This window comes from Orcinus orca, chromosome 10, assembly GCF_937001465.1.
Source record: "Orcinus orca chromosome 10, mOrcOrc1.1, whole genome shotgun sequence".
In the NCBI taxonomy this organism is placed as follows: Eukaryota; Metazoa; Chordata; class Mammalia; order Artiodactyla; family Delphinidae; genus Orcinus; species Orcinus orca.
This window is the reverse complement of record NC_064568.1, coordinates 95852110-95865124: the sequence shown is the minus strand read 5'-3', so window position 1 is coordinate 95865124 and position 13015 is coordinate 95852110. Positions and strand designations below refer to the sequence as shown.

At 48.7% G+C, this 13015-nt stretch overlaps 2 protein-coding genes across 2 annotated transcripts in view; both read right to left on the bottom strand.

Annotated features, from left to right (window-relative positions):
• Window positions 1-13015, bottom strand: part of TBC1D7 (TBC1 domain family member 7) — a 142894-nt gene that overhangs the window by 36536 nt on the left and 93343 nt on the right. The gene's annotated exons all lie outside the window — the stretch shown is intronic.
• GFOD1 (glucose-fructose oxidoreductase domain containing 1) overlaps window positions 5338-13015 on the bottom strand; it is a 101951-nt gene continuing 94273 nt past the window's right edge. Inside the window, exon 2 of the mRNA XM_004273555.4 lies at window positions 5338-12128. Within this exon, the coding sequence (XP_004273603.1) occupies window positions 11209-12128 (920 nt within the window). The 3' untranslated portion in view covers window positions 5338-11208. The remainder of the gene's footprint in view (window positions 12129-13015) is intronic.

Sequence of the window (13015 nt, the reverse complement as noted above, 5' to 3'; positions counted from 1 at the left end):
CAAAACATAACATTTACCATCTTAACCATCTTTAAGTGTATGGTTCAGTGGTCCTCAGAAATTCACATGATTATGCAATCATTACCACCATCTATCTCCAGAGCTTAAAAAAATTTCAGTTAGAATTTTTCATGTAGATTGTTTTCGATACAGCCATGAAAAAGAATGAGGTCAGGGCTTCCCTGGCGGCGCAGGGGTTGAGAGTCTGCCTGCCGATGCAGGGGACACGGGTTCGTGCCCCGTTCCGGGAAGATCCCACATGGCGCGGAGCGGCTGGGCCCATGAGCCATGGCCGCTGAGCCTGCGCGTCCGGAGCCTGTTGGCTCCGCAACGGAAGAGGCCACAACAGTGAGAGGCCCGCGTACCGCAAAAAAAAAAAAAAAAAAAAAAAAAAAGAGGGCAATGTTACATGCTGATGTGGAAAGAGGTTAAAAATACATTACGAAAAAAACAGCAAGACCGCGCCATGTGTACAGTGTATATATAATACTTGTGCGGATGCTGGGATACTTTCAGGGAGAGGATACAAACTGTGGATGGCAGTTGCCTCTAGGAAGTGGAAATGAGGGTCTGGGATGGAAGGGATTTGAACTTTCATTGTATAATTACAGTGCGGGCTGTTTCATAGATGCCCGTGTTGTTCGCATTTTAAAATTTTCCAGCTACCCCTTCTGCCCCCAAATCAATGCAGGTGGTGAGGTGCAGAGCCCCCAGATCTGCTTCTATTAAGGCGGCCCTTTTGGTACTGGTGCTCAGCTTTCTTTGGGAAACGGGGCTTTGGAGTAAGAACTTCCTCCAAAGGAAGACATGGGTTCGGATGCCCAGAAGGGGTCTTCCGATTTCAGAGTATCTCTTTTAAACGAATTGTGTCATTATTTAAATCATATTCAATCACCATGGAAAAAGTTTATAGTTGAGAGTAAGGACCATGCTAAGGCTATTTCTGCCATACTCGGAGGTTCTCAACTTTTTTGTGCCTTGTATATCTTTGGCAATCTGGTGGAGCCGACGGACCCCTTTTTGGAGTAATGTGTTTAACCCCACGGAATACTGTTTTGAACGTATAAAATAAGACACATATGACTATAAAGTAACAAATTATATTGTTATATGTACCCCCCAAATTTTTAAAATTGTGATAGGGCAATGTATGGGCTTTTAACTGCAGTAATAAATTAAAAGCTCTGGTTATAGCATAATGATTTCCATAATTTTAGAGCAGTGATGAGTATGAATGATATTTCAAGGTATCTGTAAAACCAGTGATAAGATCTGAAGATACATGTGATTCTTACTGGTGATAAAGTCACAGATACTGCTAATCCAACTGTAACTTGATGATACAATTGAAGAAAATGCTAACTTCAGGTAGAGTTAGTGAAAATTAAGATGCACTTTTTTGGTTTTTGGTTTTTTCTTTCCATCCAAGTTCAAAGACTCCCTGAATCTATACTCTGGCCCAGCTGAAGGATGAAGGGAGAGTTCAGTGGACAGGGAGAGATTCCGGGTGGGGAATGAGAGCAGGCTGGGAAGGGATGAGATGCAGCCTTAGAAGGGAAAGATGTCTGCCTTTGCTTCCCCAGGCCAGGATGAGGAAGCGGGTCAGATACAACACGTGCTGGGTGATCAGGAAAACAGGTGGAGAGGCTCTCATCACATGACCTCCGCTCGGATGAATGGATAAATGAAAGCAAGAGGATGTTGTGAACAAGGAAGGGAAGAGCCTGGATGTCACAGGCAACCTGACAAGACCCAGGACAGATCCAAGGACTGAGCCAGGGGACTCAAGACAGCAGAAGCCAGGGCTGGATGTACCTGACGAGCACCCGCTCCTGCTGGGCCGGGCCTGCTCCCTCGGGAGACTTTCTTCAGAAAAGCTCCGGTGCAAAAGGAGAAAACAGGTTGTAGCAATGGCCTGGTGGGCAGGGTCTCTGAAAGCTGAGGAGGGATGAGAGATTCTGTGTGTGCAGAAAAAAAGAAAAAGGCTACCTGGAAGATTCCTGAATGTGTCCAAGAGTCCCTGGAGGGGACTAAGGGACAGGGCAAGGTGGCAGCTGGTGAATCCTTGGAAACTTCAGGTTTGGGGGCGGGGATTGCAAATAAGAAAAGCAACGAGAAAGGAGGATGGGCTCAGGGTGCACTTGGGGTCTGGTGGTGCTTATTTAACACAGAGGTTGGTATGGAAGTTTTTCTAGCAAATGCCGACAGTTGGATCGCTTTGAACAGCTCCCAAAGTGAGTCAGCCAGACTGTGCCAAGCTCTACAGGAATTCCTCCCTCGTGCCTTCTCATCCGCTCTCCTCCTCTCTCAAGCTGTCCTCAGAGCACAGATTAGGCCTGTCGGCCACAGAGGAACGGCTTCAGTTATCTCGTGTAACATTTGCTTATCTACAGAAACTTCCATATCTCAAACGCATGCCTCTGCCCTTTCTCCACGTTTTCTCCCTTCATCTCATTTTTCCCCTTGGCACGAATTTCCACTCCTGCTTCTGCTCTGTGTCTCCCCTGCCCTGCCTTTACCCCAGTTCCCTCTTCTCTTCTTTTCCCCATCTCTTCCCGCTCACTTCTTTCTTAGTGATACATGCGTGTCAGCATCTCACAGCTGTACTGATACGCAGCTGCTGGTCCCAGGCTGACTCTCTCTTCTGCTTCATGGTGGAAACCTGAGTGCCAAGTCAGATGCCTAAGCCCAGCACACTGAAGGGTGACTGATGCTCCAGCCTCCCTGTTAGCCACCACATCCCAGACAGGCAGCCTCAGAAGGCCTAGAAAGACAGCGGGGGCTCTGGCCTTGCTTCCCTCCCTGTAGTTTCACTAGCTATTATGCCTGCTTGGTCTTTGCTTTTTTGTTTCTTTTTTTGTGGTACGCGGGCCTCTCACGTTGTGGCCTCCCCCGCCGCGGAGCACAGGCTCCGGACGTGCAGGCTCAGCGGCCATGGCTCACGGGCGGCATGTGGGATCCTCCCGGACTGGGGCACGAACCCGTGTCCCCTGCATCGGCAGGCGGAATCTCAACCACTGCGCCACCAGGGAAGCCCTGGTCTTTGGTTTTGAGGGGTCTGGAGTGAGTCACCATCCCCAAGACAGCCTCAAGCAGCTTTGGTCTGGCTTCGGCCTGACTTAGACCCCTCAGGGCTCTTTAAAAGGGAGGTAGTGACTTGGATAGGGGGTGTTTCAAGACTGGGGACTCCCTAGGGCCTCGTGCGCTTTGTGGACGTGAACTCCACATCTGTCGCAGCCACTCACAGCCCTCTTAGGGTTCCTCCTCCCCAGGGTGTCCTGCTTCCAAGGTGCCGGTGGCCAATGATGAATGGGTCAGAGACGATGGGACTTCGGTACATGTACACCCCAGATGGTAATTCTGGGATTGAGTCCTGTCAATATACAAATCATTCACCAAGAAGGGAATGAATCTGCAATTGCCCAAGAAGTTGCTTCTGAAGTTAGTCTTTCCTTTTCACTTGTGGCTAAAGGGAGAGTTTGGTTTGACGCAAGGTGATCGCAATCTATGTAACATTAGGAGAGAAAGGTGTTCCCTTCGTTAGGATATTTTTGGAGGAAGTCCAACAGCCAACTTAGATATGACTTCATCTTGTAGAGCTGTGGTTGGAGCACAGCAATGCTGCAAAGGCTGTCCTAGCTCAAGTCATCTCTCAGGAATTTACCCAGCAGATGGAGACTCAGAGATAGGATTCCAAAGGAAGCCTGAACCTGAATGAACAAGGTGAAGAATTTTGAATGTTTTGCATCAGCTTCTTTGTAGAGGTTTTGGCTCAAGTAAGCTGTCGCGCTGTCTAGTTGGTTGTGACATGGCTCAGCTCTGTGAAGTGGCATCTGTTCCATTTCTGTTCTCTACACTTCCTGGCCAGCCTTCCAGCAGGGGGCACTGCTACTGACGAGTGCATGTAGGGACTGTCGAGGAATATCTAGGCAGAGGGATCTTTTCTTCTCAGGCAAGATTAAGGTAAATGTGTGTTGATAAAATGGGAGCATACAACTTAGAGTGAGGTGAAATTATTATTCTTTCGTTTGTATACAAAACTGTGCACCTTTGTAGATGCGTATTTCATTCTCATAACAATTGTAGCAGTCATTGTATCCTTCACGTTGTATCACCCAGACTTGTCAAAACAGGTGCTAAAAATGCACAAGACAAAAGGTGAATCTGGAAAATGGTCCTGTGTATCTGTGTGTGTGTGTGTGTGTGTAGGTGTGTGGTGGGGTGGGAGTGGCGAGGGGGTAGATCGGCACAGGAGGAGACATAGATTCTTCTTCGTTTGACCCGTAAACTATTGATACGGTCTGAATGACTTGCAATGTAATTGCAACTGTTCTTTTTAAACAACAGTTCAGAGACTACGAAAGCAATGTGATCATATCCTGTAATTTAGTAGGACAAGGCACAGTCCCCGGTTTACGTAACAAGAAATGAGCCTAAATTGAGAGAAACCAGCATCACGAGGAGATTCCAAATCTGTGAAGAAACAACTGGGTTGAAAATGTACATAAACGCTCAGGAGCGTGGTGTCTTCCACCAGGGGTTGGCTCGCAGGCCACTTGGCTGGAAGAAACTAGAGAAATGGACCTCATCGCAACCATATCTTACATTTGGGCAAGTGGGGCTTTCAGCTCTGACGAAGCACTCTCTCTCACGGCCTTCTTCAGAACCGACCTTAAGGTGTGAGAATGTTATGTGTGCATTGTCAAAATCCATGTGAATGCAGGGATTTGCTGCAACTTTGTCTGAATGGGCGGGCTGCGTTCTGAATGCACTAACATCACGATCTGCTCATGGAGGAATGAACCATGCGATCTCAGCTTTTGTATTTTTCTTCCCAATTCGTAACTGTTTTTAAGTGAAGGGAAAGCATGGACCAGAAGAATTACCTGTGTGTTGCCTAAGACAGCAGAGGGTGGAAAGGAAAGACCAGCCCACACTAGGCACACACGCCCCCCAGATGCACCACCATCATTCCCACCCCCATTCTTAATTCAGATCCCCCAAACTGGCCAGCTACCTAACTCATCAGGTAGAGCACCCAGGTGTAATAAACAGGGAAACAGCTGCAATTATATCTTCTCTTCAGTCTTTATTTGCTACTTCCATTCCTTTATCCCACCAACACCAACTGGGGAGGACAGCAGGAAGCCACATTTGAAGCGGCACATGCCAGCTGGCGGGGTGATGGTGACCATGGCCCCCTGAGCATTGCAGAGGTAACACGAGGCATCAGCAGCTCTGGGCCTGGAGCACAGACTGTACAGCCCGAGGGCCTGGTAGGGAAGGCCACCTCCCACAGCAGTTTAGCTTTTAAAACACTAAGAACAGGTGCGTTCATTGTCTTTTTTTTTTTTTTGCTTTAATAATAAAAAAAAAGAAAACCCAAACCTTCTATAATTTATAAGCTATTTTTTGCTATCTACATTATATATAAAATATAGACTCTGTTTACTTTATAACACACATCTTTTTCCCTTGATAAATAACTCTTTAAAATATCTAGTATACATGCCTTGACTTTTTATATGTTATGTTTGTTTTTATACATATACATACATATATATACTCATGTTTGTAGAACAATAAACACACACTCGACATTGACAACCAAACAAATGCAATTTTTGGTTAAAAACAACAACAACACAATAAAATAACAGTAGAAGCACCAGGCAACCAACAGAAAACCATAAGTACTAGAAACTTCTCCCTCCCCTGGGCAAGGCACAGGGCAAGAATACTAAATATGGTTGGATGCCTGATGGGGAAGGAGGGGAGCAAAGGAGCAGGCAGGTCGCTTCCTTGGGTTCTGTTTCTTAGCCTGGGACTAGGATCAAATCAGTCATGGAGTTGCTGGGGAGAAACCATGGGGCTCATTCAACAACGTAGCCCTTATGATGGCTGCAGGGGACAGCAGAGACCTGGACCTGGGTCAGTCTGGGGGCCCCGCTCACACCACCCAGGCAAGCATGATTGCCACGCCAAGCACGGAGCCACTGCATGTGCCAGGGCCTTGTTATTTGTCTACTCACTGCTGGTGTAAACAGAAAGGGGCAACAGATTCAGGAGTATTCAGTAGCGCAACACTTGAGGAGCCTGACAGAGCCAGACGCTTGGTGCCCCTCTCAAGAGCTCCAGCAAATAGGGACCGTGACATGGGGAAGAAAAGGTCAGGAGGCCACTGCCTTTCATTGCTAACTGGTGTGGAACTCAGGTACACGGTACTTACCGGCTGCACCAGCACACTCTGATGAGACCACCGAGCCCAACACCTCTTAAAGAAGCACAGCAGGTCTACACTCCTCTTGGGAAAAGTTCTGAAGCCCAACTCAGGGCTCTTCCCTCAAACGTGGGGTACCCCCAACCGCCCGCTTCTCTGCCCAGGATGCGACAGGCTGGGGTGGGCCCATGGGCTGCAGACAAGCACAGCTTTTATTTCATTACGCGTCTCCCTGTCCCCGAAAGGGAATTGAAAGGCAGGGCTCGGAGAGTCAATTTAAAAAAAAACAAAACAAAAACCTCCCCAGGGTCGTGACCTCTGCCCTATAAACTTCAGGATTTGGATGGCCAAAGACGGAGGCGGTAGGTGGGGCAGGAATCCTAAGCTAGTCAAGACCTAGATCTGTACGCAGAGGGCAGGGTAGAGCCCAGAAGTAGAGCTGGCCTCAGGAAATCCCAAAGGTGAGCATCTGAATGTATATCCCCCATCCTTGCCAATAGAATACAAATTAGAGATAACTGTTCACATTACAGTCACAATGGGAAATTTTAAACAGCTAGTTTTCTGAGTACATTCAAGACATAATTGAGTTTTTAAAAAACTGATTCAGCTGCAACAGCTCAGGGAATACTGTCAGTTGCAGGTCTGAGTTCTAACTGCAACTCTTGCCCCAACTAGCCCTGCGACCTGAGACAAGTCATTTCACCTCTCTGGGCCTCCCTCTCCCCATCTGAGGCTCTGAAGATGCAGGATGGGACTTAGAGTCAGAAAACTGGGATTTTAGTCCTGGCTCTACCACTAGGAAGCGGTGTGACCTTGGTCATCACTTAACCTCTTGGGGATGTAAAAATAAAGGAACTGAATATATTGGGCTCTGAAGTCCCTCCAGATGCAACTGGCTTTACTTTCTCCCCAGGGTACCCTTATAATGCTGAATTCCTCCCCCGCCCCAAACCCACCAGAATAAAAGTGATGCAATCAGAAACCTACTTTGTGACCACAGGTCGTATTCAACAGCTGCGGCTCTGAGACAAGATGAAGAGTTAAGAGGGTCTAAAGGTACAAATGCAACGCACAGCTAAAATCTGAGTCACACACAAATGAACTGTCAAAGCCCCACTCCCTGAGAAAAGACATTTTCCTATGCTATATACTGCGAGAGCAAAACCCAAGGCCATCCATGATAATCGGCTAACGTTCTGAAAATCCCCAACTCTGTGGCTTGCCGCATCGCTTACAGTCAGAATCAACTTAGGACGTTGATTTGAAAAGAAGCTGAGTGCTATTTCTATTTTGGAAGAGGAAGAAAGATCGACTCTTTCTATTTGCAGCTCTACAAGGAACCTTCTGGCAGAACATCAAACATGGCATCCTGCTCCACAGGCAGGTGTCGACAGCAGCAGAGGGGCACCCACACACAGGTCACATGGAACTCTAAACGCTGTTGCTCCACAGACCCCGACAGGGTTCGACAAGAAGCGCTTTCCTGCCCGGGAGGAATAGCAGAGGCTCAAACCTTTCTTCGTGGGAGGCAACGTGGTTTGGAGGAGAAGAAAGGTTTGGATTCAGGTGACCCCACTTCTACTTAATAGTTTTGTGACTCTGGGCAAGTTACTCTTCCTCTCAGCCTCAATTTTCTCATGTGTAAAATGGGACCGACAATACCCAATACTACAGGGCTGTTTTTATGGATTAAGCGAGATAACGTACTTAAAATACCCTGCACACAGTAGATGATCAAGGAATGTGGGAGCGCAGAGAGTACTGGCGTGGCTCTCTGAGGATGGAGAAAGGGTGTGGGAGAAGTTCCCCTTGAGCTGGAGTCAGCCAAGCTGCCCTTAGAGTCCCGAGGTATCTGCTGCCTGGTGGGCTAAGGAGCATCTGTGGTCCCCTGCCACTCCTCTCCATCGCGGGGAGAAGTCGTAGGGGAGCTGACAGTGGTCATGAACTCTCTCTCCGGGAGAAAACTCAGAGAATGAAACCCTTCCAAATAAGCCCAGAGCATTCCCAAACACTTGTGGTTACCCTGACTGATACCCCCTCTCAGAATTTGGAATTTGGAACACTCTGCAGAGGACGCCAGTGGCGTGAGCCCAAATGTTGAGCATCAGAGGCCCCCTCACAATAACGGGAACAAATCAGGCAAGTGGGGACTAAATGTGATGACCCTAAAATGGAGCCTCCATTACTCTGGGTCCTTGAAACACATTAAACAAGGCAGAGAGGGCTGGGTTACCCCAGAGACTTCGTCTGAGCTCAAACCCAGCTGATGGTACCCAGTCCCCTGAGGGGACTACTGGGGGTGCTGGGCTGGGACAAAGTCCTTCCATAGAATGTTGAAAGCTTCAGATTTCAGCTTTATATTGTGACTCCTAATCAAGTCTTTGCAAGTGATAGGCCTGGGGCCCAAGGAGCACTAAAGAACCCATTTACTGTAGATTTTACACTAAGAAAATGAACTTTTCTTCCACTTGTTCCTGCATCTACCTACTACATGCATTTCAGTAGACAGAATTTAAGAACACTTACTAAAATATTTTTCATGCTTCTTTTTAAGAATGTATATTCTTTCCATATATTCCAGCCTCAAATGAGAATTTCTGTTTTAGACACTAAATATTTATCACGGACCGCAGTGATCTTTGGGGGGAAAGTAGTCCCAAGTATTTTAAGTACAGAAACAAAACTGAAACCCCAGGAACAGCCCTACTTAGATTATAAATGACTTAGAAAAATGAGACTCATAGAGTCACTAGTTTCCTTTCTCTACATCTTTGATCACAGCCTTTCGGGGCCAACTAGAAAAAGAAAATATTCTTTCCACTCAGTTTCCACAAAAGCTATGTATCCAGAGGGGAATTCAGGAGAATCTGAACCAAAACAGTCCATGGCATGGCCCTCTGCTCAAATTCTTACTGGGAGACTTCCATTCTACCAAATCTCTAGTTTTGAACTGGTAGCTAGGAAAGCTGGCAGTCTGATTCTGTGAACGGAGCAGGGACCAATCGTGCGACGGAGAGTTTTAGCTCACTAACCTTCCCACATTGTGGTAAGGGACCAGGAAGCAGGGTAATTCTTTCTAGGGAGGCGAGCCCTACCCCTCCGTGCTAGAAAATACCACATTCCCGTGGTGTTTGGACACGGCCACGCAGGACCCACGGGCAGCCTGGGATTCAGTGTATTGCCCCTGGGAGGAGGAAGGAGGGGGCAACTGATCGCACGGTTCATTTTGGGACTTTGCCCACTCAGAGCCTGGGGTTCACCCTCAGCCCCTTAAATTCCCTTCCAGCTCCAGTGCGGGGCCATCTGAAAAGATGTCTAAACGTCACTTGTGTGCCAAAGACAACGACTGGATTTCTGTGACTGTGAACAAACGCTGTGTACATTTACAAGTAACAGTCTCCACAGCGAAGCTCGACAAATGTCCTATGTGGGGTTAAGGATTAAGAAAAGATAACAAAAGGATAATTCCCCATTTTCAAAATGTATTTGACCTGGGCTTTCTTTCAAGACTAGGTCTGAATTTTTAAGAGCAATTTTAGTGACAATGGTGGTAGCGAGCATTTATAAATCCGTGTGTGTGTGTGTGTCTGGTTGTTCCCTTCTGGCACTGCCTGCTCCAAGCCTGCAGTTTGCCATCTCCAGTAAAAGCCCTCCCTGTAAGCAGAGGATGACAAGACAAGAGAGACAGGAGACCAAGAGGAAGAAGATGCTTTTTCCTACATTAGCCTTCTTCAGCCTATGGGAACTATACACCTCAGAGGGTTCTCAAACCCCATTTAGAAACGCCAAAAAGTGTGTTGCTTGCTGTCCTTTTGTTTAATACCTATTCAAAATTTTTCTTTTTTTGATGCGTGAAAGCGGAGGTCCAAGCTAAGGAAAAGAGCCTTGACTATTTTTTTTTTCTTTTAAAGGAGAGAGGATTATATCTGACTGGACCTGAAGGCTTCCCTTTTAAAATCTACAAAGCTGGGGAGTCTCCTAAGAGCCCTTCCCCAGCTCGCTAGGAGAGATGGGTCCAGGGCTCACTTGCCCTCCTGCTGGGAAATGCCACTGTGACCCTGGGGCGCAAGGCTGCCCCCGGTCCTGGAGGATAGCACAGGAGCCTGTGGTCAGACGCACACCTCCTTCCTGCTGTCTCCTCGGCCCCGTGCAAGGACAACCTCAACGCTCCAGTACCGAATCCCTCCTTCCAGTCCATTCCACTCCACCGGAAATGGGCTTTTAATTGCTGGCAAATCCGAAGGGATATTTTCTTCTCTGCCTCATCTGTCTCAGTGCAGGCTGTGCCCCTGCTCTCTCCTTTTGGCTCAAGGGAACCCGATTCTCTGCTTACTGTTCCTGGCCCTCCCTTACCCTACACCTCAGGCCAGGAAAAGGGCACTGAGCCAGTTAGGAAGACACTCCCTCCCTCGGGCTTCCTGGGAGGAAGACAAATCCATCCAGAAAGCTGTACCCTTTGCTACCAAGTACTTTTTCCTTCACACACTTGAAGTGGCTTCCTGGAATCTGAACTTTCTCTTTAGCCACTGGCGCCCCCCCCCACCCCCGCACACACACCTGCAGGCTGGCGTGGGCACGTGAAGATGTACCGTCTCCCGCCAGCCGAGCTCGCCCCTGGAAACTGGGCTCAGAGCACGCAGGAGTATTTGGCTTGCCAAGGAGGCCAAGGTGTGGGGGGCGATGGATGAGGGGCGGAGCCGGCAACCCCTCCCGGCTTCTCACAGTAAAGGGCAGCAGAGGCTGCCGACCGCCTCCGTCTCAGCCGACGCCAGCAGGGACGACCTCAGGGACCGCGGGTCACCGTCCCAACAGTCTCGTTCGGGGCCCCTCACCGGGACAGGGGCTCAGCCTCCCAGATGCCATTTTCTCACCCTGCCTTTCCACTTCCCCACCCCTACACTACTCGAGGCCACCTCTCCCCCAGCCTTTCCCCCTCTCTGGGCCCCAGGCGGGAGCCCTAGGTCGCGCTGGGTCCCCAATCCGGGCTAACAGTACAGGGACATCCGGCTCCGGCGCATGGCCTCGCTGATCAGGTAGGCGGGGCTCAGCTCGGGCTCCTCAGTCATCACCGCGATGTTCTGCCACTCGCCCGTCTGGCTGGACCGCTTGATGGTGTCCACCACGCACAGGGCGTACAGGCAGTCGTCGAAGGTGGCGGCCATGGTGAGCGGTCGCCCGTCCCATGTGCGCCGGTCGTCCTGGTCCTGGAAGGCCTGGCGCACGGCCTGCATCATCTTGATGGTGCCGCGCAGGTAGGGCGAGGGGATGTCGCTGAAGGCCTTCTCGGGCAGCAGGGAGTTGCTGACGGGCGTGGCGTCCTGCACCAGCAGCTCCTGCGCCGGGGCGCTGTTGCGCTGTCCGTACAGGTCGGTGCCCACCGCCAGCAGGCGCCCGGCTGAGCCCACCACGGTCACGTCCTGCTTGAACTCGCCGGGCACATTGAAGTTGAGGGTGACGGTGCAGCACACGCCGCCCTCCAGCACCATCTGGAAGGTGCAGAAGTCGTCGCTGGTGATCTGGCGGATGCCCTTGATGTGGTCGGTCTGCTTCACGAAGGTCTTGAGCAGCCCGTGGACCTTGACAGCCTTCTGGCCGGTGAGGAAGGTGAGCAGGTCGATGATGTAGGTGCCCACCGAGTGCAGGCCGCCGCCGCCCATCAGGTCGTCGCAGCTCCAGTTGTACTTCTTGCCCAGCAGGCTGCCGCCGTGCACCTGCACCTCGCACACCAGCAGCTCGCCCACGTAGCCCTCCTCGATGAGCTGCTTCATGCGCACGAAGGCCGGCAGGAAGCGCAGCACGTTGCCCATGATGCTCATGAGCTTGGGGTAGTAGTGGGCGGCCGACATCATGCGGAAGGCATCCAGCGGCGTGGCCGTGCGGTCGCAGATGACGTTCTTGCCGATGCCTGCGGGCGGGAGGACAAACAGCACGTCAGGGCGCTGGCGCCGAGCGAGCGACAGGGGGCGCTGTGGCCCCCAAATCGTAATTTATGGACCGGGAACCAGACCCGACCGGCTACCCTTACTACACTTTTAAAACATCTTATAACAACTTTTACTTATACAAAAATAACATATTCTATACATTTCAGTGTTACTTTAAATATTTATGTCGAATTACTTTAGTATTAAACCATCACATTGATTTAAATATTAAGATTTATTTTCATACATTTAAAGTCTATATTTTAGCAATTTTTAAAATGTTCGCCAATATAATATCAAATGCTTCATTTAATATTTTATTTATATGAATCTATAACATTTTATATACAAATATATTTTACTTGTAAAGTTAAAATATTTAAATACAAAATGTAAGTTCTATTAAGGTGTACAATATGTTCTACATATATTTTATTGAAAGTTATCTTACACGTGAAATGTTTTATATGTTTTATTTTATTTGTAAAATAAAATTTTATTAAAAATATCACATGTAGAGAAGAGAACAATGCCTTTATCTGGACAGAACCTGAACACATAAGCTGAAATCACGGCAACGCGAGTCTGATTAAGGATGAGGAAGAATTTCTTAACCATATACTTCAAAAGTCTAAGCTTTTAGCTGTCTCTCCCACAACCAGCAAGCTTGTTTACTGCAATAATGAAGCAAGAAAACACCAAGGATTATGTTTTGAGTGTTTTCTTGCTTTATTTTGCATTATGGATCAGAGCTGGCTGTGCTCACAGACGTGTTCGTTTAATGTTTTCCTGTTCCTTACGGGAAGAGCGGATAGTCCTTATATCTGAGGGATGGTCAGTGACTCGACCCTCATCTGTCTCACGGCCT